Source organism: Myotis myotis, unplaced genomic scaffold (genome assembly GCF_014108235.1).
Source record: "Myotis myotis isolate mMyoMyo1 unplaced genomic scaffold, mMyoMyo1.p scaffold_m19_p_1, whole genome shotgun sequence".
NCBI lineage: Eukaryota > Metazoa > Chordata > Mammalia > Chiroptera > Vespertilionidae > Myotis > Myotis myotis.
The window spans coordinates 167296573-167324563 of record NW_023416313.1 but is presented as its reverse complement, the minus strand read 5'-3'; the positions used below and the strand labels follow the sequence as shown (position 1 = coordinate 167324563).

Genomic DNA, 27991 nt, shown 5'->3' with positions numbered 1-27991 from the left:
CTGCAGTAAAGGGTTGGTGATAAAAAAGATGAATAAGGCATGGAACCAACCCTTAGAGATACCATGTCAATGCCCATAAAAGTATGTGTTTAAAGAGTGTTATTTCTGCTCAGATTTACCCCTTATGGAACAACAACAAATCCAAAAGCTGTTTCTGGAGTTTTGCAATCATGCTTGTGAGGGAATTAGTTTTTGTTGAACTTGCTTTTTGTCTACTATAATAATTTGTCTGTAAAACTGGATCAAGTTTTTTTTTCAAAATCATCTATTTCCTTTGTTTAGCTAAGAACAAGGCCAGTGCAACGGAGTGCCAATCATTACTGACACAGCTATAGCACACTTAAGGCAGTGCTGGCTTCACAAAATCTGCCCTGTAACCTGGGGGCTAGTACCCACTCAGGAGCTCTCTTCTACTTTTTAATAACTGTTGGTGTCCAGAGAGGAAAGGGCTTAGGAAAACTTTTTTGTGCTAGAGGGGAGGCCCCTTATCTGGATCCCAGCACCGTCTGACATGAGGCAAAGGGTGATGGGGGGGGGGGGGGGAATCAGAGTGGCGGAGACAAAGATCTTAGCCCCTGAGGCTAAAATATTTACTTTTGCAAATAAAAAACTGGGACAAGCAAGCAATGTAAACTCATGTCTGGTGCTGCTCTCAGGGCCTCGGAATGGCAAGTGCAGTGAGCTGAAGCTTAAGCTTCTTTGGCTTCATGGTACGCCTGCTCCTGGTAGAGTCTTGAGGGCAGAGAGGTAAAGGGGTGGGTGTGCGAAGATCAAGCAGGACCCTGATGCCTTTGCAAAAACTCACTTCTCCCTTGAGATGAAGGGACATTGGACATTTTGAGCAGGGGAAAGAGATGATTCTTGTGGTAGACAGGGTAATGCCCCCCCCCCCCCCAATGTCTATATCCTAATGCGTGGAACCTGTGAATATGTTACCTTACCTGAGAAAAGGGACTTTGCAGATGTGATACAGCTAAGAATCTGGAGATGGGGAGCTATACCTAGATTATCTGGGTGAGCCCAATGTAATCACAAGGGTCCTTCTAAGAGGAAGACTGGAGAGTCAGAGATGGCATTGTGACCATGGAAGCAGAGGTCAGAGTGATGTGCCCATGAGCCAAGCAATGCAGGCAGCCTCTAGGCACTGGCAAGGGAAAGGAACAGAGTCTTCCATAGACTTCCAGAAGGAACCAGTCCTGCGGCAACACCTGTAAGGTCCATTTTTGGAATTCTGACTTCCGGAACAATAAGTTAATACATTTATGTTGTTTGAAGCCATTAAGTCCATGGTGATTTGCTAGAGCAGGGACAGGAAATGAATATATTTTTAGAAGGATCCCTTTGTTGCTCTATTGAAAGTAGAATATAGGGATGGGGCAGAAGCAGGGAGCCCCGAGGGGCGGCTATTGCAGCAGCTGCGGGAGAGGTGAGGTGACTTGGACCAGAGTGAGGGAACACGAGGGGGCGAAAAGATGGCGGATTTCCTTTCTTCCCAAAGTTCTGTCTCCTTTATCTCTTTTAAAAAACACGTATTATTTGAATGCTTCACGAATAGGTAAAGGGAGGCTCCCATTTTTACTTTTGGTCTTTTCACACCTGGTCATACAAGGAGGAACAGCTGAAGAGGAACTGATGTCCTCTTGCGAAGTGCATACGTCACCCCATCTCAGGTGGCAGGCCACCTCTACCAAATTCCCTTCAGTGAATGACTGCGGCTCAGCGTGGATAAGGAGCTTGGCAGGACCACCTAGCATACCCCAGAGTTTGCATACAGCACAAGTTCCCTTCAGAGCGGCCTGGGACAAGTGAGGATGCCTTTCAGCCACCCGTTTGGACTAGGCTTTCCTTTCCTCTGGGTCCCTGGCTGCCGAGGCCCCTCCTCCGCCTCCCCGCTGTGCTGGTGTTCCTGGGCATGCCTACCCTTCGCAGCAGATCCCTGTCTTATTTGTTTCTCCTTCCCTGCCTCGAATAGACCCTTGCTCAAAGGAGCTCAAAAAATAAGTCTGGAACAAATAAATCACTTTGTCTTTGCTCCAGCAGATTTTATTTGCCACATGGATTCAAGGGTTTGAGAAACAGAAACTGATGTGCACTAAAGAAATGCAACTTATAGCCCCACGCATTTCAAAATGACAGCCACAAGCTTTGAAAACCGCAGTTTCCTGTGCAACCTCCGAGGCATCAGGCAGTGGAGAGACCTCCTCACATTTCTTTCTCACGTGTCTCACTTTTCCACCTGGGTTTTTTCCCTCTCACTTTGTGACAGGTGGCTTGCTTTCCTTTGGAGGGCTGAAATGTGTCTCACCATGGAAAATTAAATGTCCTCTAGCTTCTTTTAGGCTCTCGTGATCCTTGGGGTAGATCCTGTTCTTTTTCTTTATGAATGGGGGTACTGTAAAAAGATGAAGCTATTTTCCATCTTTACTGAAAGCATTCTGATCCTGGCCCAGTCAAAAAAATTGCAATTTTTCCCTATAGATAATTAAGTTGTAAAAGAATGTAAGTTTCACCCTGGCTGGTGTGGCTCAATGGATAGAGCATTGCCCTACGCACAAAGGGTCAAGGGTACATTCCTGGGTTGTAGGTTTGATCACTGGCTACAGTCAGGGCTCTTGCAGGAGGCAACCAATGAATGTATCTCTCTCTCTCTCTCTCTCTCTCTCTCTCTTTATTGATTTTTTACAGAGAGGAAGGGAAAAGGACAGAGAGTCAGAAACATCGATCAGAGAGAAACATCAATCAGCTGCCTCCTGCACACCCCATACTGGGGATGTGCCTGCAACCAAGATACATGCCCTTGACTGGAATTGAACCTGGGGCCTTTCAGTCCTCAGGCCGACGCTCTATCCACTGAGCAAAACTGGTTAGGTCTTCTCTCTCTCTCTCTCTCTCTCTCTCTCTCTCTCTCTCTCTCTCTTTCTGTCTCTCTCTCCCTCCCTCCCTCTTTCCCTCCCCCTCCTTTCCACTCTAAAAGTCAATGGAAAAAATATTCTCAGGAGGTTAACAAACAAAAAAGAATAAATTTAAAGAATGTAAGTTTTGAAGAGGGGTTTGGGAGAGTATTTTCAGCGAGGCCTGCCCAAAGGCTCCTAGGGGAGGGCAGACAGGTTTTCTAGGAAGGCCTCCAAGGTGAAATGGAGAAACCTAGAAGCAATGGAATGTAAGAGGTCACAGGGTCGCAAGGTGAACTGGAAGGGGCCTGTGATTTGAAGGACATTCTGGATTATTGTATTCTATGAGAGAGGCTTCTTTTCTCTCTCCTTGATCTCTGGACACACACTCACTAATTTGCATTTGCCAGTAATCTCTGCACAGTACCACCAGCCATCTCTTTATATACAGAATTTATTTCAAGCTTCTTTTACAAGGGAGGAAGTTTGACGTTTGAATTCTGATCCTACTGCATAATCTTGCTGAGTGTTTTTTTCATCTGTAAATTGAGGATCATGATAGTATGTACCAAATAGGTGTGCTTTGAAGACTGATGAAATAATGCACATGAAATACTTCATATAGTATCTAGCTTTTAACAGATGCTCAATGAAAGTTAGCTTTTATCATCATCATCATCATCATCATCATCATCATCATCATCATATTGTAGTAAGCCTTAAGTCTCCAGTTGTGAATGTATGCTTAGAAAGCTACATGCCACAAGCTTACAATGTGAACATTTTACTTGTAACTTGTATAATACAGTTTATGGATACTGGAAGGAGAATGAATCCATAAAAAATTTTACATTTCTTTGAGAAGATATAGTAAACCTTGGGAGGCATAAAGCTCCCAATAAATCAAAATTTCCAACGATCTGGACCTGATGAGCAAATTGGCTCAGTCAAGAGGAAAACAAACCCAAGGCCCTTTAGTATTTATTTGAATCCCCTAACTCTGTTTCCAAGCATTTTTTGTGAGGACAAGAATAAAAAAAAGATTGTGGCAAGATTTTCTTTTTTGCTTTGATTCTCCTTAGTTTGCTGCTTAAATGCCAGTAAGTCCCACCAGCTGCAGGTCACCACTGGATTTCAATAGGAAACCCCAATTTGGGACACATCTTTTTCATTTGTATTAGAGTGTGCGCTTGGAGTCGAACCAGGAAATCTTGGAGCCTGAACTCTTTTCTTCAAAGCTCTCCCCACTCATTGTTCTTTCCTCATGTCTTTAATGAATTGGTTTGGCTCCCAAGCACACAGGCCAGATTGTGAAGAATGAAAGTTAAGAAAGGAAAAAGCTTAAGTTATTGATTTGGCTCAAGGGAATTTTTCTGAGATCTGGACCCAACCCAAAAAGCCACCACCACCACCAAATGACACCCCAATGTTTGGACATAAGGACATTCCTCAGCTTTTGGATGAGGACCCACCTTACTGAGCAAGTGTCAGTCCATGCCATCAGGGTTTTATACAGGGACCCCAATTTATCCACGGTGTTTCATCATTTCATGATTTTGGGGATCTAAGTCACCTAAGCCACATTTGGTCAAGGACAAAATGCTCCAGCGTTGATTGCACAAAGAGTCATGTTTGCTAACTACAGACTCATAGTTGCTGCAATTACTCACAGGTCCGATGGGAGCCTCCTAAATCTTCCTCTTATCTTTGATCTTGTTAACAGAGACGCTGCATTCTCTAACTAGTCTCAGATACTGAGGTGTTATGAATTGTTCACAGACAAACTAATAAAAAAGATGTAAATGGATAGTCTTCTCTTGCCCACTGGAAGTGGAAGCTGGGTAATATTTAATTGACTATGTTATGTGGGAGAAGAGCCCAGATTAAGAGTTGGGTGTTGTCTTAAAGGACCTGGAGTAGAATCAATAGGGGTTTGCCAGTTTCCACTAAAAATATTCAGAAAATTACTTCAGACCCTTTTGGGAAATAATAATATAACCAACTCTAAGACGGACTATCCATTTTTCAGCTATTTGCTATTAAAAAAAGTTTTCTGGTATTTTTCTGTTTACAAAATACATTTTCTCACTGAATAATGGCAACACAAAGTGGCATTATTTTACTGAGGCACCATGGGTAAGGAGAGGTTATGAGTTTACATATGCTTACACGGATAATTTGGTGGAAGGAGATCTTGGGCCTCTTGCTTCAAGATCCAGGCTTCCATTGCATTTATTCCAGTTGGAATCAAAGCCTCTTGAAAAGGCAGATGATTTGGATTTCGAATCAGGAGGTACAGGGGGCTCAGCTACCTTCCCACAGCAGTGCTCAGTTAGATAAGAATGGCTTCATGGTGCTCAAAGGCCGGCCACGTGAGATTGTGGAGGTGTCCACCTCCAAGACTGGCAAGCACGGCCACGCCAAGGTCTACCTGGCTGATATTGACATCTTTACTGGGAAGGAATATGAAGATATCTGCCCATCAACTCATAATATGGATGTTCCCAACATAAAAAGGAATGATTTCCAGCCGATTGGTATCCAGGATGGGTATCTATCATGGCTCCAACACAGTGGGGAGATGCAAGAGGACCTTAGACCTTGGCAAGGAGACTAAGCAGAAGCATGGAGAGGAGATCCCGATTACAGTGCTGTCTCCCATGACAGAGGCGGCAGCTGTTGCAATCAAGGCCCTTGCAAAATATCTGGCTCCCAGGCTGGTGGTGGGGGCAGTAGCGATCCTCCAGCCTTCAGAGGCCCCCTCCCCTAGCTTGGCCCAGCTCTGGCCTGGCCTTTAGCTGGACTCCTACACAACTTATCTGATGCTTTATCTTGGTCTTCCCTACCCCCAAATCTACTGGGGAGCCCCTGTTCTTCACCCTGCTCCCTTGGCCAGGAGTGAGTGAGCCATGGTCTTGGTGTAGCTGCCCTCGTCTTCTCCCCTAGAACTACAGCCCTGAAGGGGGAAAGGGGGCAGGTGCTGCTTGTGGTTTAGGCTCCCCCCCCCCCCAATTCATTCTGGAATCAGAAAACCGTGGATTCTGGCAAATGGTCCTTGTGCTCTCCCCCACTCATCCCTGGTCTTGTCCTTTGCTCCCCGCACAGCCCTTTACCCCAAGCACCACCCCCACAGATTGGGAGCCAGCCCCCTCCCCATGCCTATGTTTCTCCACAAACCCCTTTAGCAAGAGAGGGAAGAGGTGGAGAGGGAAGGGGCATCTGGGAGGACCCTGCCCCATGGGCTTCACCTTTTGTTAAAATCAAACCTATATTTTCTTCCACTCCACTTTACTTTTTAAAATAAATATTTTTCCTGTTGCATTTTCTTGAATAGTTATTTTGGAGGTGGTCTTGTATGTAAATACTCTTACATGACTAAAATTTTTTTTTTTATTGCTCCTTCACACTTATTTGTCTGGGTATAGAATTCTAAGTTCAAAAAGATTTTTCCTTAAAACTGGAAGGCATCAGTCCAATGTTTTCTATCATCCTTGTTGCAGAAGAGAAATTTCATGGTCTGATTCTTGTGTCTCTGGGACTAATCAATTCGTTTTTTCTTCTGGAAGTTTTTAATGTTTTGCCTTTGTTTTTGGAACTCAAAATTTTATGCAGAACTGTGGGCCCACTTTCTTTCATCTTGATTGGCACTTGGTGACCCTTTCACTTTGAAGAGTTATGTCTGACTCTGGTGCAGGGAAATTTTCTTCTATTTATTTGAACATTTCTTCCCAGCCATTGTTTATGCTCCCTTCTCCTAAGTTTTCTTCTCACATTTTCCTCCTCTTTGTCATTTTGGAATGTATTTTAGGAGATTTCTTCAATATTATTTTACAGTTTGCCCATTAAACACTTTAACTTCCAAGAACTCTTTTTTGTTCTCTGTTTTCTTTGTTCCTATGAGCTTATTCTTGTTTCATGGATGCCATGTCTTCTTGAATATCCTTCAAGGTACTAATGAGACTCAACAACAACAACAACAACAACACAAAAACAGACACCCCACCCCCCACTTGTTTTCATTATTATCTCTTCCACTTGGGAAGAGATAATAGGTTTTTCCTTTGTGCTATAGGTTTGTCTCAGACTTCTGGTGACTTCTGGTTACTGGCTTGTATTTACTGGATGAACTGGATGGGTTAGTGTAGTTGCAAAGGTCCTTATCCCTGCCAGGCCCCTCCTTTAAATAGGAAAGCCAGTGATGCAGCCAGTTCACAGAGAGGTGCTTCTGAGTCCATTTTGGCTGCTATAACAGAATACCATAGACTGACTGGTTTACAAACAATATGCATTTATTTCTCAACAGTTTGGAGTCTGGGAAGGCCAAGCTTAAGGCATCAGCAGATTCGGTGGCTGGTGAGGGTCTGCTTCCTGGTTCGTAGACAGCTTCTTGCTGTGTTCTCACATGTTGAAAGGAGCAAGGGAGCCTCTTACAAAAGAGCTGACACCATTCATGAGGGCTTCACTCTCATGACCTACATACCTTCCAAAGTCCCTCCAATACATTGGGGATTAAGTTTCAACATATGAATTTGGGGGAGATACGGACCTTCAGTCTGTAGCACTGTGTGTTAGTCGGGCAGTGTGGCAAGCCCACAGCTGCCTCAGTGAGGCAGGCTTTCCAAGGCTGAGTCTGCTGTAGCTGACGTGGAGGTTCAGAACTGCTTCCCTCTTCGACCTGGCACCCAATCTTGGTTTCCTCCCCAGGCATGCTGCCTACTCCTTTAGTGGGCAGGGAAGGGGGTATGTGGCCCAACTGGCTTAATTATTATTTAATTATTCTGGTGATGCTCCAAAACTAAGGTGATCAGATACTTTATCTTCCAAACTAGGACACTTCTGAGATTAAAAGGGAACCCTATTATTTCGCCAAGACAATAGGCACAAACTGGATTGTGTCCCTAGCCATAGCACACTCTCAATCTTTGTATTTATTGACTAAATTTGGAATTTTTCTGGGCTTCATTGGAAAGACCCACTCTTCTAATTTTTTTGGTTAGAACTGTTCCTATCTTTTTCCCCCTCAACTTGATCCTATTTCTATACTATTTTCTAGACTTTCTTTAAAATTCATGAAGCTCTACTAAATCCCACTTTCATTTTCCAGCACTGTTTTGTTTCTATTCTTCTTCTTCTTCTTTTTTTTTTTTTTTAAAAAAAACCATATTTTTAGTGGGTCCTAAAAGGAAAGGGAGGTAGAAAGATATACTCAGTTTGCTATCTTGAACTGGAAGCCCTTTTACACCACTTTAAATATGTGCTGCGTCACTATATTGAATATCTGTGTGGTGTATCACTTTGCTCCTTTTGGGAACCAAATGCAGTGATAACAGTTGTGCAGCAGTGAGCTTACACTGGTGAATCATAAATCCCTTGGTGAAGTCTTACCTTTCATTACTCTCACTTCTGGAAGGAAATCACGATGCCTGTGAAAGATTGGGCATCAAGTCATGGAACCTCTGAGCAGTTCTCAATGGGAGTTGTTTATGGGGGATTTCTTTTGAGCTTCCTCTTCTTGCAGGATATGAATTATTGCCAAGAAGCACCCACTGTCAGCACATGAAAGAATGTCAACTCCTGCAAAGACAATTCAGGCCTATCTTAGTCAGGTTAAAGGCTGAAAACTGTAGGAATTTGGACCAAAGCCTTTACTTTGCAGAGCTCAGTGAAGGGTTAAAAAATCATCTGCCAGATTTAAGAATGAAGAGTCAGTTCAGAAAGACAGTAGTTACTGGAAGCACAGAAGCAAAGATGAAGACTTAATAATAAGAATTTAGAAGCAAAAAGAAGACTTCCTGGCTCCAACAAGGTCTCATGGGACAAGAGCAATGTGGATACTCAAGAGGATCCACACTTCCCTAACACAGAAATTATTTCTTTGTCCACTTTGGGAAAGGGCTAATCTCAGCCCTTGGGGAGGGTGGTTACATGGAGACACTGGACAGGAGTCAAGATTTTGGTGTTTGGAGTGAGTAAAATTAGACGCAGAACTATAAAATTTTATACTTGGATATGCTTCATATAAATCCTATATAATAAAGAGGTAATATGCAAATTAACCCTCACGCCCTCACAAAGATGGCTGCCTACAACCAGGCCAGCAAGGGGGTTAGTGAGGGACGACCAAACTACTAAACAAGCAGGCTGCGGGGGGCGACCAGGCTGGCAGGGGGGTTAGTGAAGGACGACCAAATGACTGAACAGCAGGCTGTGTGGGGCGACCAGGCTGGCAGGGGGGCAATTAGGCTGGCAGGGGGCACAGTAAGAGGTGACCAGGTCAGCAGGGGGGCAGTTAGGGGCAACCAGGCTAGCGGTGGGGTGCAGTTGGGAGTGATTAGGCTGGCAGGGGGGCAGTAAGGAGTGACCAGGCCCATGGGGGGCCAGTAAGAGGCAACCAGGTTGGCGGGGGGGGGGGGGCAGTTGAGGGAAATTAGGCTGGCAGGGGGCAATGAGGGATGACTAGACTGATGGGGGTGGCAGCTGGGGGTGACCAGGTTGGCAGAGGGGGCAGTTGGGGGTGATTAGGCTGGCAGTGGGGAAGTGAGGGACGACTAGGCTGACGGGGGTGGTAGTTGGGTGCGACCAGGTCAGCGGGGGGGGGGAGTAAGGGGTGGCCAAACTGGCGGGGGTGGGGGCAGTTAGGAGTGACCAGGCCAGCATGCAGAGGCAGTGAGGGGCAATCAGACTGGTGGGGGGTATGCAGTTAGGGGTGACCAGGAAGGCAGGCAGGTGAGCGATTAGGAGCCAGTGGTCCCAGATTGTGAGAGGGATGTCCAACAGCCAGGGATCAGGCTTAAACCGGCAGTTGGACATCCCCTAAGGGGTCCTGGATTGGAGAGGGTGTAGGCTGGGCTGAGGGGGACCCCCCCATGCACAAATTTCGTGCACTGGGCCTCTAGTATGAAATAAAAAATGATGATCATCTAAATGTACATGATCTGAACTAAAGCCAATTAATATGCAAATTAGCATATCCAATTTTTTAATTGTTTTATTGCTTAAAGTATTACAAAAGGTATTACATATGTCTCCTTTTTCCCTCCGCCCTTGACAATTCCCTGGCCTCCCCTACCCCCAAGTGTCTTATGTCCATTGGTTATGCTTACATGCGTGCATATAAGTCCTTCGGTTGATCTCTTCCCCCCACCCCCCTTCTACCCCCCTACACTCCCCAGCCTTCCCGCTGCAGTTTGACAGTCTGTTTGAGGCAGCTCTGCCTCTGTATCTATTTTTGTTCATAAGTTTATAATGGTCTTTATTATCCATGAATGAGTGAGATCATGTGATATTTTTCCTTCAGTGACTGGCTTATTTCACTTATCATAATGCTCTCCAGCTAAAGTTAATCTATAAATTACTTATTGGATGCCAGTGGACCAGAGTAACCTTTGCCATGCAGAAGAGGCACCCACCCTCACCTTCCTAATAATAATATCCATTGTTTTCCTGTCAGCAGTTTTACTATATCTGAGTCAAGGTAGGGATATATAAATGGGGATATATATATAGCTTTTAAAGCTTTTAAGTCCCCTCACCCTCCAAAATATTATTTTGGGCTTTGATATTTTTTCCCTTTATTGGGGAATCAGCAAGAAAGAGGGGATGACATTTTTATAGCCAGAGTTTGAATTTTTCCTTCCAGGATATGGTTGGTTAAGAGATTGCTTTCTGACAGGTTCTGGATTTCAGAGTTGTACATGATAGGGGAAAGGCCACTCAGGTGTCATCAGCTGTGGACATCAATCCAATCTTGTTCTTATCAGCAGTTAGGTAAGCTAGACTGAAAACATGAACAATCATAGGGAACTGACTTCCTTAGCTGGGTAAGAAGGAGGCCATGTAAGTGGATGTCAAACAGACAAACACTCTTCAAATGGTAGAAACTCAATTGTAACCAAAGACAGGTTGTCATTTGTCAGGAGCCATCCTCAGAGGTGAACTTCATACTTGGAAGCTAAGCCACAGGGGCTGTAGAGACATTTAGATTCTCCTTGGACTTTTGGGAAAATGTAGTCAGTTCTTACACTTTATGGTACCTGGCATATAGGGGACGGGTGCAAAGTTATGTTCCTTTCTTCCTTCCCTCCCTCTTCATCTCCTCATCTTTCTCATTTCCCTTCTATTTCCAGCTCTTATATTTTCTTTCCTCCTGCTCTTCCTTTTCCCACCCCTAATATGTGCTTCTAAGTTACTTTCCACTTCCAGTCTTCTTTATCTTTGTGGTTTGTGTACCTACTCTAAATTCAGACTCTTATCCTATCCCAATACTTTCTATCACCTGTCACTTGTCCAAGCAGAGAGCTGTAGGATTCAGGGATTCACAGGTGAGATGGTCAAGTCATTTACCATGAGAATCTAACATTGACGTCTGGTGATTATTTGGCTGACCTTCTTCCCATAGCTTTCATTATTCCCTCATTACCCTTTGTCAACTCTGGACCCAGTAAACATGGAGCAAGAACTTGCTACTCTTACCACAAAAATATGCTCTGCTGTTGTTTCTGGGGCACTATCTTTTCCTGCGCTCTAAAAATTTTAATTTCTGCACTATCATAATCTTTGGGTTTGTTTCCTTTTATTTTGTTATTTGTACCTGTGTTTGCATTTGCTTTTATGGAAGTAGAGGTGTCCCCTGGTAGTAGCCACAAAAATCAGGGCACCAGAGAAGAATATAGAAGGTCTTTCTGGAAGATACAGGTGATGTGGCATGAGGCAGAGAGGAGTGCTAAGATTGCGTTCATGAGCCTTCGTTTCATGACAACCCCTCCATAGGCCCCTATGAGTGAGCCAAACCAGGGGCTTGCCCCTCAGGCCAAAGCTATGGAAAGCAAATAGGTTTCTTTATCAGAAAGACTGGAAGTGTGTTTCAGTTTTCCATCTGTTCAGTGCCCTGAGGGTGGTAGTCTGCTAGGAATGGAATTTCTGATTGTTACAGCCCCATGGGACCCAGGAACAAAAGCTCCCCTGGCCTCCAGAGCCAGGTGATCAAGGGGCATCCCCTGGGTGGCAGCTGTAGAAACCAAGTCACAAGACATAAAAAGCAGGGCACCAGACATGTGTAGAAGCTCCCCTCCAGGAGATACTGGTGTTCTGGTGTGTGGCAGAGGTTAGTGCCACTGGTTGGAGTGAGGCAGAGGAAGATTGAAAACAAAAAAAAGGAAAGAAAAGGAAAAGAGAAAAAAGAAGAAAACAGAAAAAAGGAGGAAAAGGAAAAGAAAAAAGGGAAAAAACGAAGATGACACCTGCTGACTTGAGTAAGGCAGAGGTGGAACAGGAAGGTGGGCCTTCCAGCCTCCCTCCTGGGGAGTATCCCAGCAGGCAGCTCTCCTCAGGCCAGTGCTTTAAACCAGCAAGTGAGTCTCTTCACATCATCTGGGCCCTGGGGTGGGTGAGTCTATGTGAGCCCTTTCAGAGCCGCTCCTCAATTCACTACAATACCCTCCTCTCATGGGTGTGAACCCCACTGGTCTTCAAAGCCAGATGTTTTTTGGGCTTGTCTCCCAGGGGCCAGTCTTAAAAGTTGAGGGGCCCTAATGTGGGGTTTGAACCCTTTGCTCCTCAAGGAGAAGCTCCAGTTTTGAGTTTCCTTCTGATTGTGGGTTGGTGTGGGGTGTATGGTAAGATTATGTCTCAGCCTCTCCTACTAACTTTGATGTGGTTTCCCTCTGGTTTGCCTGATGTAAAGGGGTTGCTCTTCCAGTTTTTAGTTTTTTCCCCCCAGAGGAAATGTTTTCATATATAGCTGTAGATTCCGTGTGTCCATGGGAGAAGGTGAGTACGCGATCTTCCTATGTCACCATCTTGAGCCAGAACTCTGCATTTGCTTTCAGAAGAGGTTTTATTTTTGGCTACCTCCAGCTGAGGGCAGGTCTCAGTCTTCAGATGATGTGGAGTTCCCCTCAATAGCCTGGGTGGTTTAAAAATATCACCTTTGGCTCCAGGACCATAAGGTCAGCAACTTCACTGGCCGCTTCAGGATGGTTTTGTTTGGCTATGTTATATCTTATGACTGTATATATAAAAAAAAAATCTTTTCAGAGTGGCATTTGATTTTCAGCAGCTCCTTCTCCTTTAGGAACTACATGAAGTTAAGAGAAAGGGTCTTTGTGTAGCTGAAGTGTGTAGAAATTGGAGACACGTAATGTTTTGCTTTATGGCTGGCATCAGAAAGACAATGAGAAACATTTCAACTTTCAATTTTTGGACTTTCCAGTACGTGTTCCAACATTTAGGCTGGAAAAAAAAATCAATGCCCTTCAAATTTCAAAAGGAAATAATTATTGTAACCTTGAAAATCCAAGTTACCTAAGAGATGTTAGTTTAATGAGTTATGTTTCTTTGGGTTGAAAATTTAATTTCATACCTGATTTCTCTTTCTCTTTAGAAGTGGAGCGGATAGTAAAAGCTAATGACCGTGAATACAATGAAAAGTTCCAGTACGCAGTGAGTAAAATACTCATAGTACACTCATGCTGGGGAGGTCTTACCTTAAGGGCAGTAGAATTGATGCCTTCTAGAACTTTATGACTTCACTAGAAACTTTCTTTGTTAGCCCATTTTAATAGCAAGGTGTCATATCTACGTATACATAAAAGCCTAATATGCAAAATGTGCCCTCCGGAGTTCTACTGACTGGGAGTTGATTGCTCACTATGACATGTGCTGACCACCAGGAGGCGGCACGGACTGAAGGAAGGCCCCAGCTGGCAGCTGGCAGCCGCTAGGGACCCTACCTGTGCATGAATTTCATACACTGAGCTTCTAGTGTTTCCATAAATAGAGAACTTAGTAATATTTATACACTTATTTCTATTTTGCACTGAGTCTTTTTTTTATGATTATGGGAAGAAGATGAAATATCTTTCCCCCATGCTTAGTGTTGTGCCCAGATTTCAAGATTCCCAAGAGCCCACCAGGGAGCCAGCGACTCCGATGCAAAAGCAAAGAGTCCTTTATTTCAAACCTAGGTCTGGCTCCCCTGCCCTCCTTACTGGCACAGCAGCAAGTGGCAGAGAGAGCGAAGCCTGATGGGACGGGGGTTTTATGCGGGGGGTGGAGTAAGGGCAGGAGAGGGGACTGAGGGCCCTGCCGATTGGCCAGGCGTGAGTCGGTGTCTCATTACACAGGATGTAGTCATATTGATGGCGTGCACTTCCCTTGATTATCATTGGTTAGTCCAGAGAAATCCTGGGCGTGGCCAGCAGAGGCCTGGGCCTCCGGGAAGAAGCCCCGCCGAGCACATGGCTCTGCCCAAAAATGGAGGACCCAGGGCAAGATGGAGGGCGCAGTCCTCGCCCCTCAATAGGCGTCCTTCCCTGAAGGCCACAGGCCGCTCCCCAGCACCCAGGAGCCCCGGGCGCCGTTCCCCTGCTGGAGGGGGCTCGGGCCGCCCCTGCTCCCCCAGAGCCCCGGGTCTGCCCCCTCTCTGTGGCCCTCGGCCTTCCTGGGCAGGAAACTAGACGGGGGGTGGCCAACCCAGCGCCGGTGCTGGGAGACGGGCTGGCAGGAGCCCGCCTTGGGGAATGCCGGGACCGACCATGGGGAGCACTGGGCATCAGGGCCTCTAGGTTGAGGTCTCGCTCTTTCACTTAGTCCACGTTGGTGCCCATTTGGGCACTAGAATACACAGGAAATAATATGAAATGGGTCTCTATGGTAGTACTTATTGATAGAAGTGGTGATAGTGGCTGATGAGTGATGAATGGCATTTGGAGGATTTTCTCTAAGCAACTCAGGCTGTATGTAGGTCCAGGAGAAAGTTCCCAGATCCTGAGTGATTATATTTACTAAGTGAGTGGTGAGAAAATGACTAGTTAAAATGTGTTCTTTAAGTTTGAACTTAACTATTTTTAAAAATAGTTAAGGGTTTTCTTCATCTACATTAATATTTACTGAGTATCTACTAACTAACTGGCACTGTTCTAAAACTTGGGATACATTGGTGGACAACTTCATGAATTATATCATGGGCCTTCATAAAGATCTCTTCATCTTTCTATGACTCAAGCTAAATTGCTACATGGAGTCTTTTATTAGCTCTAAAAAAGATAATTGGAAGAATTGATTCTGTAGGTGACATGTGGCCTATCCAACTGAGTACAGCACATAAAGGAAGAAAGTCTCAAATCAAAGCAGAGTTTGATGGCTATTAAAGCATAGAAATGTGAGTGTCAAAGGGAAAATTGTGGCAGTGTCCATCCAGGCACTAGCCAGAGTGGAGAGAAATTTGGCCAATGGATTATTTTTAGTATTTGTTTTGTTTATTTAGCATTTGATTTGTTGATTTCTCTGAGCATTCTATTGGTAGGTCTTTCCCATATATGGGGATGGATGCATTTGGTTAGTGCAACTTAATACTATTAAATTTCAACAGAGGTAGCTAATTACTTTTTTTTCTCATGCTGTGCTAATCACATCAACTGTGATTATAACTTAATGTTCAATGTAAACTTCCTTATAGGGGGTCAGTCCACTGTCTCTGTGACAGTTTCTCTCTGTAAAGTCATATATCAGCATTCTGATTTTATTCATCCATCTTGCAAACTTGGTTAAAGTAAGTCTGCCTTTGAGAGAAGGAATCTCTCAGGAAGAAGATGAACATGCTTCTTAGCCCGAGAGAGGGAGGGATTATAATTTTTCATGGTGATTAATGTTTCGCTGTGTGACATCTAGTCATTTAGCCCTTCTGGCCATCACCCAAATTGGCACCCTGCCTTTCTGTCCATTCTATAGCCAGTCCTCAAACGTAGATATTGATCCTTGAAAGTCTTGACCATCAAACCCTAAATCAGAGGTGTAGACATGTGTATATTTTAAGACCTTGGGAAAAAACAGAAATAAGTAATCTACTATGGGATAACTGCATTTAAGTGCTTAGCTGCATTTACTTGTTTTCCAACATATAACAAGTGTTTTCATTCTGTAAGTAGAAACTCTATAAGGGAAGTCATATTTTATTTGCATTTTGTAAGATGGTATAGTCTTCTGTAGTTATAGTTCTTTGCACTTAATTTATGAATATTTCAAATGTACTGAAAAGTACAGGAAATAATATAACACCTGTATGCCCACCACCAGATTGAATAGATGTTAGTAATTTGCTGTGATTGCTTCAGACCTTTCTTTCTTTTAAAAGTAATAACATGCCAATGATACAGAGACAAGATCGTTTTATTTTGAGCTTGCATGGTACTGAACAAAAGCACACAGATGTGTGGCTATGGCTGTGTTTTCTATTGGGTTTCCTAACAACAAGACAGTAGAACAGTAAACGTGGGTGATGAACACACAATACAGTGTACAGATGATGTGTTATGGAATTGAATACCTAAAGCCTGTATAATTTTGTCACTCCAATAAATTTAATAAAAAGACAATAGAACTATATTCTGCAGCTGCATCAAATAAAACATGGCAGTTCAGTCACTGAGTTAATATATACCAAGGAAAGAACAAAACCCATCATGGGCCAGCAAAACCAAGAATGACAACATGTGCTGAGAAAGGGGACCTGCAGTATAGAGAGGGGCAGGTCTAATGACCACGACAATGGATCAGAGGGGATGAACCAGGTCCTCCTAGAATGAGCATGGGTTCCCACTAGAATCAGTTGGAGGTTTCTTGATTTGGGAACTCCCAACAGCATAGTGGGTCATATATGAGTTGTGGGGCCTCTCTCAGTCTCAAATTTGGGATAATAAAATACTTATTTCATCTAGTTATTGTAGGATTGAAATAGAATAACACATAATGACCCTTTGAGCCAGTCTATGTAGATATGGGATTTGAAGCTGTATCTATCTGATTGTAAGGCTTTTAAATATCATTTTAAGAGAGGAAGAATCAAGGGGCATTTTGCTTCTCTTTAAGAGTTATTACCCCAAATGGAAATGGATTTGAAGAGACCCTAATATATCCCAGGGAGAATGCCCGTAATAATTGAAGAAGTAGTATTCCTACCTAAAGGCTGAAAAGGAAATGGGAATAAACTGAGACTTATTATGACAAAGATGAAAGGAGAAATGATAAAGCCCCCTCAAGTGTAGTGGAAAGAGTGTTTTGGGATAAGATAGACTATAGTTTAAATCCTTTCTCTCTTTCTTATTTCCTAACTTGTGATCTTGACTTGTCTATTTCTCTGAGCATCAGAGTTATTTCTGAAATGTGGAATTTTCCTCATAGGATTATTTACTGAAGGATTAAGTGAGATAACATATAAAATATTTGATAATAGTAAGACTAGCTAATATATTAGATACTTACTATGTACCAGGTCCTGTTAAAAATTTTATATGAATTTTTCACTTAATCCTAACATGGCTGTGGGCAAGTACTCATAATAAATCTTAGATTCGCTGTAAAGCACTGGCTAAAGTAAGATACCAATGATAAGAATGTTAGGAAGATACTGAGAAATTGGCTAAAGTTATAAACTTTTTGCAGCAGGTAACATGCCCCAAATTAGCAAATCTGTGATATTAAAGATATGAAAGTTGCTGATAAACTATGCAGATGATGCAAGAATAGAGAAACAAATGTACCTAAAGCAAGAAGATTACTGATGATTGTGGTAGTAGCTATTTCACCTCCTTGCCCCAGTAAATAAGCTACGGTATATGGAAGTGATAATAATTCGATGAGATACTTTTGATTATTTACTCCGTGCAAAGCATCTGATGAGAAGATTTTCCTGATGTTCTAAGTACATGTTAACAGTGATAATAATAACAATAAACTTAGCCATGATGATGATGATAAAAATAGCTTACACACATATATAGTGATTACCATACAAAAGGCATGGTTCTAAGCACTCTACTATATTAAGCTTATTTAATCTCACAACTCTATGAAGTATTTCACTTTTATGTATGAAAAAAATATCTCACTTTTATGTATGAAAACATTGAGGTACAGAGATTTCATTTAAGTGGCTTGCTCAAAGTCGCACAGCCAAATAATGGCTCCCATTCCATCATTTGTGAGTCTAGCTGTGTACCAGGTGTTTTGCACATATTGCTAATCTTCCACCAAACGGAGAGATGAAATGGGGCTTCATTTAGTAACTGAGGTCACATAGCTAAGAGGTGGCAATGCTAATTCATAGTGACCAGATTCCAAAGGTTTTTCCCCACGGTACCAGGCTGTTCTTTTGACCAATCCTGAAAAACAATGAAACAATAACAAAAATAAACAAACCAAAAGTCTCCCAAATCTCTGCTCCTTCCCTCACATACCTACTGGTGAAGTTTTTAAACTCTGGAGGCAAAGGCCGATAAAAGTGATATAAATTGTTACAAATGTGAGGCTAAGAATGACCTTAAATCTTATCCTTAGCATTTGAAGATGAGAACTCGGGAGAAAAATTTACACAAAGCTCAGATGAATGGAGTGATTTCCACAAGCACTAAGCCTGGCCAAGAAAACTTTTCTCTTTGAAGGCCGAAGTATGATGTTTCAGTACCTAGAGGACCTTAATTTAACAAAAAGCCTAAAGTTTCAAAGTACATTATAGGACATAACACAGGCTTAAAAACTATTAAAAGTGCTTTCAAAAGATAAAGCGTTTAGAACATAAACAAAAGACAAGGTTAATGATTCTAAGTGAAATTAATTGGCGAGTTAGACGTGATATTGTGAAAACTAGAAGGTGGAAAACATAAAATTACAGAGAGATTTCAGACTGCCAAGATGTATAAAACAAAGTGGGCTTGGAGAGTGGAGGGAGGGGAAGCCAAACGGTAGAATTATTATTCTCATTAGAAAGGAGTTCAAAGGTTTCTTGGTTAATAATAGGAGTGAATAATGGAAGTAATGAAAACAGTATTGTATTAAAATATGTTAATGTTAAAAATGTTAGAGTGGGCCAAGCAGCCAGACTCATTATCCCTATTAAAAGGAGTTCAAAGTGAACGGTGGTCGTGAAAACAGTTGTAGCTGTATTAAAATGTGTTGATGTAAAAGAAAATAGTCTGAAAATGTATTAGATTAATTAGAGCTGTTTTCTGACTTCATTTAAAAAGAGAGAAATGGTGTTAGAAATCATTGGTTCCCACTAGTTCTTGTTCTCTCTTTCTCACATAGGCACAGGCACACTCTGCTCTCATTCAAATTCTTAATAGCAGTTGAGAAGAGACATGAACTCATTTGAGTGATAAGAAAGTTTTCCAGCCTCAAACTCAGAAACTTCAGTAAAGCTGAACATTTAATAACTTTTATCTGAGTGTATTTCATGCACAAGGGGAGGTGTGAACTTTCTAAAGATGTTCTTTTTCTTTTTTCCCTTGAGCTTAATTATTGATCTTACCCAGGAAGTGCACAGGTTTATGTGAGTTGGTGACAATTTAACCAAATAGCTTTCCATCCCCAAATTGAGATCCCAACACTTTAATTTATTCCTAGTATCTTAGAATGCCTTGTTGATATTATGATTATTGGATGGAACCTGTAGCTGCTCTCAAGACCTTTGTGATCGATAGAGCAATGACTATTGAGTTTTTCAAAGAGTGTTCACCCAGTGAGACAACATAGCTGACTCAGCAGATAGTGTGACAGTGATATCACCAAGACTCTCTTCTACATTTCCCTCCCGTTTATTTAAATGGGACTTTGTATGTTTTAACAATCACTTTTATTTTATCTTGACTCAGAATAAGTGGTTAAGAGTGGAGTAGAGAAATGTGATCCACCATCATTCCGGGTCTGTGAGCTTGGATCGGACCTCTTTAGGCTCACGTTATGATAATGTGTTTCCCTAGGACCAGAGTGGCATAACAGTAAAACTGTATGTTCCTGTGTGTGTGTGCGTGAATTAATGATTGGTTGTCCTTTTTTTTTATAGAATTAAAAATGATTTAAAAAAATGATATATTCACCATGTGCCTACTGTATGCCTAGCAATGTGTGTGTTTGTTGACTTACTTTCCAAAGTGGTTTTTGAGGCAATGTACAAAGAGAAGATAAAGCTCAAGGGAATAAAAATACATGAGGAAATGAGGTGGGCCCTAAAGTGCATGTGTGGGGGCTAAAAATACATGAATACTTTTCCTGCTACCTCCTAACTTCTGCTGGCTGGGCCAATAACCAAACTAAGAGAGACAGATTAACAGGAGAACAAGTTTAATACGAATATGGGGAATTTACATAGACGTGAAAATTCCAAAGATAGTGAGGAAACAACATTGGGTATCTAAGACATTTTGGACAAAGGACAAAGGGGGACAAAGGAGATATTAGATTTCAAAAGTGAGAACGGGCTATTTGAACACACATAACAGGAAAATCCTTGCTAGGCAACTCAGAAACAGTGGGACACAGGGAGTATCTAGCTCACAGACACCCACCTGCCTGAATCCCGCTTGTTTACCATACTTAATTCAGCTCAGGCTCAGGCAGCATCCTAAGATCTCCTTCCTAAAGCAGATTTCTCTGTCTGAATCTTAGGCAAGGAAGGAGGAAGGGTCCAAGGTTCTTTTTTGAGTCCTTTGTTTCTTAACAAACACTTAAAATCAATATCCCCAAAAGCAAATTCAGGGTGGCAGAGTACTGGTCCCTTCACACGTTAGCAGGCCCTATCTGCTTAGACTGGCAATGCGTTGAGCTACTGGGGTTATTAAGGGAAGGGATATACATTCTGCTCTCTACTTTCAAGGAGCAACCAGCACATGAGAAAGAACGTAGGTAACCATGAAAAGGCAATGCTAAATTCTAATTGTGTTAGGGAAACGAAGGCTCCAGGTGAGTGGAAGTGTTCAAGGAAGCGTTGCCAGAGGAAATGGGAAATGATTTCAGCCTTGTTTTCCTATTTACCGCTAAAGTTAGGAAGGAGAGACCGCAAAGACCTGGAGTCCAGAACCTAATTGGTGGTAAGGTGTGTGTCATAGGAAATTATGGCTCAGATTATAGTATGTTAAAAAAAGAGCTTAAATATGAGGTAATACCTTTTCAGGAGCTGAGGAGTCACAAAATGAAAAAGGATTTTATTGCCTTCCACATGAAATAGACAGATATTCAAATGGAAATGCCCAGGTAAATAGGGAATGTAACTTGGGTGAAGTTAGAGCTTCAGATTAGAGATATCTGGAAGGAAGTTCTTAAAGGTGGGAGAAAAGTAGAATTTGTTAAGCAGTGATGACTGAATGGTGGGGTATTGGGTGGAAGCTCTCAGTTAGTTAAAGACTGGGAGGGAAGGAGCCCAAGAAATGAGCAGAGAGCAGCAAGGATTGAGAACAGAGAAGCCAGTGGGATGAGCGCCTAGGGAAGGAGCCTCTCAGGAAACAGGCCTGGGTAGCCCTGTATCTGACGCTTGGCGCCCATGAGGTTAAGAACTAAGGAAAAACACCTTTAAGTCAGCAGGAAGCAACTGAAGAAACTGTAAACTAATGAAAGCAGTTTTAATTTTTCTTTAAAAAGTTGGGATTTAGAAATCAGAGGGCAGGAAAAAGTGCAAGGAAGAAGAGAGTAAGTAGGGTAGAGTCCACCCAATTAAGAATGTGTAAAAGAAAGGAGAGAAATCGCATAAAAGCTTTTCGGTCCAGGGAAATGAAGCATTTTGAACCACTCATCTCGAATATTTTGCCTATCCAAGTACATAACGACCATGGAAAGGTAAAAGTAAATATTTTCTGTGGAAGACTCTTGGGATATCCACATGCAGGGACACGTCCCAGTCCTGCTTTAGTCCCCAGCCTGATGGGAACTCTGGGTTTCTCTTTCTTTTCTTCACGAGCTGCGAGCTGCGTAGTTGCACTGCCAACAGGCTGCAGATCCTCACCAAAAGGCCTGATAACCAAGCAATTTACGCAAAAACTGAAGAGTTCAGATGACGACATGCAGCGTGACAAGTTGGAATTAGTTGTGGAAAGTGCCAGTAACTTGCATTAGTTGTGGGTTTCTGGTCGTCGGTTGTTGCTTTGTGTGTGCATGTGTTGGGGCATTACCATAGTAACGGTGGCTTTTTAGCAAACATTGAAAATGCCTTGTGTTTTGCGTGCTGTTATGTGAAAATTATTCTACGTTCTATATGACAGAAGTTTTTATTTCTCTTTTTGTAAATAATTTACTTGTAGGAGAGAAGATAATTTTTGGACATCTCTCAAATTCATTTTCATTCTGAATTCAAGAGTTTAAAAGTATAAACATTTTATCTTTTTGACATTTGATTTATTTAAAGAGTGTTATTCTTTGGCTAAGCGGTTGCCCGATTCCTTGTTTTCTTAATTTGTTTGATCTGTTTTAATCTTTTGTTTTAGTTTCTGAATTCCTATTCCTAAACGTTCTAAAGTGGTGCATTCAAATAGTTAAAAAATCCCATGTTTTACCCCCTCTAAATTTTTATCTCATTCACAGCTTTATCATATTCAACAAATCCTTCTGTTGTGGGAATTTACAAACATAATCCTTGGTATTAAAGAAATCCAACCGTCCGAAAACTAGTTTCATAGGATCACAATTTTAATTCATAAGTACCATATTTGGACTATTTCTGTATGGTCCAATAACTATTTTGACAAAGGACCTAATTTGCTATTTTCAGGAATTTGTCAACTTATTTGTCTCAATTTTCACAGCTGGTATGATGTCACTAGCATAACCCCCTACTCCTCAATAGCCATTTCGTACAACATTTTAACTCTATAGAGTTGGCAATGTTTAGGGAGGTATTGTAAGCAAAACACATGTAGCAAATACCTCCTCTTATGAAATCTGGATTCATGGAATTAGAGTTAGCACGGCCGGTTGCTGATTCCCTTTATCCATAATTTCTTTTTATACAGGATACCTGAGAACCTAATTTCACTCAAAGTAAATAGCTTTTTATAAAAAATATATTTTATTGATTTTAGAGAGGAAGGGAGAGGGAGAGAGAGATAGAAATATCAATGATGAGAGAGAATCATTGATTGGCTGCTTCCTGCATGCCCCCCTACTGGGGATTGAGCCCCCAACCCAGCATGTGCCCTTGGCCGGAATCGAACCTGGGACCCTTCAGTCCGCAGACCGACGCTCTAGCCATTGAGCCAAACCAGCGAGGGCAAAGTAAATAGCTTTTTAAAAATATATTATCAGTTTTTGAATTTGGTGGCACCTCTTCAGTTAAACTTGCTGGTTACCAATAACCACACCTAGGTTTGGAGTCTTACCTCAAATGCCCGTCAGTGATGACTGCTTCACAGTTAAAGAGGCCTTTTAGCTGAGCAGCTGTTACATAGGTTGTTAGGGCATCTTTAGAATGTCTCATTGTTTATAGGTTGTCAATAGGTACTGTTTATCATATAACTAACTTTTGGGGCACTGGAACACACCAGAACTAAGAATTATTTCGTCTTCTTACACTGTCTTTATACGTATTAAAATCAAGAATCCTCTCTAGAATACATAGGCATCTTATGTGAAACGCCTGCCTTCCCCCAAACAGGTCAGAAATGAGGTGGGAGGGAAAACCTTTGAGTAAGATGTGGGGGTGGGGGATGGGGACAAGGTTAGTCTGCATGTAGCTATTAGCTTTTTGTAAATATTGTAACTGGTGAGTATAAAGTAGAAAATAAATATAGTTATACATTTGTTCTCTAAATTGTTAACCTTTAAAAATATAATTGCTGCTAAAAATAGAGTGCTGTTACACGTGAGGAAAATTGGTGCCACTTTAAAAAATGAGACCTTGGGCCATAAATGCAGCTGAACTAGATATAAACGTTAGTTCACAAATTAATGCTGTCAAAGGAATTAGTAATTTAACCAATGACACTTCATCCTAAATTATATGGTGTGATCAAACACAGTCACCCAGAATTTTTATATTTTTCTTTATATAGAGGTTATGTATTCTGGGTGTTTTTTTTTTTTTTTTTTAAGAGAACATTTGAAATCCCACAGATTGACACTTTCTATCAGTCCTCACTGGGTTAAGATTACTGTCCTCCATAATCTTGGAAGTTTCTTCAAATTACATACCACAGCCGAGAAACGATTGTTTTTGTATATAGGACTGTATCCACCTGAAATGCAGTCACAGTGCTTGGGGTGTGTGTGTGTGTGTGTGTGTGTGTGTGTGCGCGTGTATCTTGTACATGACATTCTGAGAGTTAATGCATGAACTTATTTTATAAACTCTTAGACCATGTATTTGACTGATAAAATATGTACAGTATTAATGTCAGCCATATCTTAAAAGTGAGCCAATAAATATTATTGTATAATTGTCTTTGGTCAGAAACATTTGGACGAAGTAGTGCCACTTGAGCCAGGTTTTCTTCAGTGCCATTTAGCAAACAACTGTCTTTAGTCTATGCAATTAGCAGAAATTTGTATAATGCAACGGAATATTTATCATTGTCACACTTTAAATCTCAAACGAGGGGTTCGTCACTATTCTTCTAGAACGCCATCTAGCAAAATTAGAGGAAGGGCCCTAAGGATTTATTTTTGTTCAGAGAAAAAGGCCTACATTTTTAGGCAAAACAGATGGGTCTACTACAGATAATAACACCTGTCTACTATCTCAACCCTCCAGAGAGGGTTGGGAATGTCATTTGTGCTTTCTGGGGGTTAGCTGGATAAAATTGGACAGCTACAATTTTCAGTCCCATGTGCCTCCTGAATAAAATTACAAGTTTGAAAATGGACTTGCAGACACAAAGCAGCAACTATCCTGCATGTTGTTGGGCTTTTTTTTTTCTTGGTAAGCTGGAACATTTTCCAACCAGATTCATGCCATTTAGTTTTCCAGTGTTGATCACACAGTTGTATAAAGCATCAAAACAGAAAGGGGCTGATTGTTGTATATACTTGCATTTCTTTGCATGGTTTCAATTGAAATAATTGGTGTAAGAATCATTTGACTTTTTTAATATTCAGAAACATCAAATAAAATGGAAATACATTAAAAAGAAAGATAGTTAAAAAACACAGCTAAGAGAGAGAAACTAAGATGGCGGCATAGATAAACACCGGGAAATTTCTGCTTCCCACAACAATCGATAAATGCATCAAAAACACAAGGTGGACACCATCCAGAACTACAGGAGGGCTGGCTGAGTGTAAATTCTACAACTAGAAGGAGAGAAAAGCACACTGCGAGCGGGAGGAGCTGCGGAGGTGGCGTGCAGAGGTACGGGGGCTCGCGCGCGCGGAAAGGGTCTGGCACCTGAGGACGCGGCTGTCTTTTTGAATCCGGAGGGAGACACAAGCTCCCGACAGCTCTGAAATCCGGTTCCGGGAAGTCTCTGGGGACCCAGGGCTCATACGGGGAAATACTGGACTGTCTGGCAGCGGGCGAGCTTGAGAGCAGCTTTCCCTCAGAGGTGCTTGCAGCCGTTGCCGGGACACTGGGACTCGCGACTCCTTAGGGCAGGGCTGAGGCTCCGCCATAGCTGCTTTCTCAGCCCTTTGATTCCTTGAGACCCCGCCCCGCCCAGGCTGCGGCAGAGGCTTTTGCATATGAATGCCCCGGCCATTTGCAACCTGTAACTACCTAACCGCAGCCGGGCCAGATAGACTCAGCTTCCAAGAGAAGGCCCAGGCCCCACAGCGGCTTGCATTGCTACACAGCTGAGCATCATCAGGGCAGCTGATTCTCGCTGCCAATTGCCCTGGAGGTCAATTCCTCCCAGTGATCCTACAACAACCAAGGCATAGCTACAACAAGACTGTGCACAAAGCCCACGAGGGGGTGCACCAAGAGTGTCCACCTCAGGTAACTGGGGAGGCTGAGCTACTGGGCCCTACAGGACACCTAGCACACAAAGCCACTCTATCAACACAGGGAAGCAACCAAAATGCGGAGACAAAGAAACAGGTCACAAATGGCAGAAATGGAGGAAAGCAAACGATTGGATATAGAGTTTAAGGCCACGGTTATAAGGTTTTTCAAGAATTTTATGGAAACCGCCGATAAATTTAATGAATCCCTCAATAAGTATAGGGAGACCATGGAGGACATGAAAAAGGACCAACTAGAAATTAAGCATACACTGACTGAAATAAAGAATAATTTACAGAGATCCAGCAGCAGAAAAGAGGATCCCAAGAATCAAGTCAAAGATTTGAAATACAAAGAAACAAAAAATACCCAACCGAAAAAGAAAAAAGAAAAGAGATTCCAAAAATATGAAGATAGTGTAAGGAACCTCTGGGACAACTTCAAGCGTACCAACATCAGAATTATAGGGGTACCAGAAGGAGAGAGAGGGCAAGATATTGAAAACCTTTTTGAAGAAATAATGACAGAAAACTTCCCCTACCTGGTGAAAGAAATGGACTTACAAGTCCAGGAAGCGCAGAGAACCCCAAACAAAAGGAATCCAAGGAGGACCACACCAAGACACATCATAATTAAAATGCCAAGAGCAAAAGATAAAGAGAGAATCTTAAAAGCAGCAAGAGAAAGACAGTCAGTTACCTACAAGGGAGTACCCATACGACTGTCAGCTGATTTCTCAACAGAAACCATGCAGGCCAGAAGAGAGTGGCAAGAAATATTCAAAGTGATGAATAGCAAGAACCTGCAACCAAGATTACTTTATCCAGCAAAGCTATCATTCAGAATAGAAGGTCAGATAAAGAGCTTCACGGATAAGAAAAAGCTAAAGGAGTTCATCACCACCAAACCAGCATTATATGAAATGCTGAAAGGTATTCTTTAAGAAGAGGAAGAAGAAAAAGGAACTCTTACCATTTGCCACAGCATGGATGGAACTTGAGAGCGGATAAATACCACAGGATCTCACTCATTTGTGGAATATAATGAACAACATAAGCTGATGAACAAGGACTGATCCAGAGACGGAGAGGCATTGATTGGACTGTCGGGACTTGGAGGGAAGGTAGGGGAGGGTGGGGGTAAGGGGGAAAGATCAACCAAAGGACTTATATGCAAGCATATAGGCCTAACCAATGGACATGGACAACGGGGGGGTGAGGGCATGAGCGGGGGTGGGGGGCGTGGGGGGTAGAGGGTAACGTGGGGACAAGGACACATATGTAATATCTTAATCAATAAAAATATATTAAAAAAAAAAAAAAAAAAAAAAAACACAGCTAAACTAAACCTCTTAAGTGTTTCTTATTTACCTGTTCCAGACTTGCGATATTTCAGTATCCCCATAATTGGTTTCATTTCATCTGCTTTGTGAAGTAAATTTCAAGTAAATCCACACAGATTTGGCATATTTATTTTACTTGTACTTTCTTCATTGCAATGATATGAAGTTGAAAAGTTTACAAGCAATATATAATTGGAATTAGAAGAGTTAATAAGCTAATTTTGATGTTAGAATTTTGGAGCTGTGTTATAGTGTAGCTATAGTGAAATAGATTTATACGAAGACTGAGAATGAAAAGGTAGAGCAGGAAGGAAAGTAACTTCCTCTGTGAAGAGAGAATGACAAATGCAAGTTTCTTGGTTGGCAAATGGATTATGAGAGTAATCCATAAATCAACCATGTGGATAAATTGGGCAAGTTCAGTAACAGTTGAGAGTTGACAGAAAAACCACCAACCCTAACGGTCTCAAAGTGGTTTTTAATCTTGTTTTGTAACTTTCTTTACTGGACCAAATAGTTAGGTTCTGTGAATCATATTATTAAAAGACGGTAACTATCATATTTGGCATTTTGTACTTGAAAGATTAATCAGATCATTCGTGTTAAAAAGTGTAGCCTCAACATGTGCACCATTACAAAACCAGTCCTCAGATTACTGTTGTATTTTATATCTGCCTCTCCATGCAGTTCCTTACAAAAGCAAGTTATTTAGGCATTGAATTTAAATTTGAAAACACTTTATAAATGATTCTAGGAGTTGATTAGGGGCCACATCTATAAATGTATATACAGTATGTGTGCAGGTAGGTAAGGTTGTCGTTGTAAGAATGTGTGTACATCTTTGTAAGAATGTTCTGGCTTGAACAGGGAAGAACTAGTCTGAAATATTAAGCAAAGGACAACAATCAGATTCTTACATCCAGATCAGTGACCTATATCTACAGCTGATACCCTTGTCCTGCCTTCTCTAGCAGCCTTCATTGCCCTGCGTTTCATGCCTGCTCCTTGCTTGCAAGCTTTTAGAGCTGTGGCTGTGCAGGTGCAAAGTGGACTGTATTGCAG

At 42.0% G+C, this 27991-nt stretch overlaps 1 protein-coding gene and 1 pseudogene across 1 annotated transcript in view; both read left to right on the top strand.

The window, feature by feature from the left end:
* Positions 1-27991, top strand: part of ATP8B4 (ATPase phospholipid transporting 8B4 (putative)) — a 219933-nt gene that overhangs the window by 12059 nt on the left and 179883 nt on the right. The window contains exon 4 of the mRNA XM_036301049.1: positions 13273-13331. Within this exon, the coding sequence (XP_036156942.1) occupies positions 13273-13331 (59 nt within the window). The remainder of the gene's footprint in view (positions 1-13272; positions 13332-27991) is intronic.
* LOC118675145 lies at positions 1473-5689 on the top strand (annotated as a pseudogene).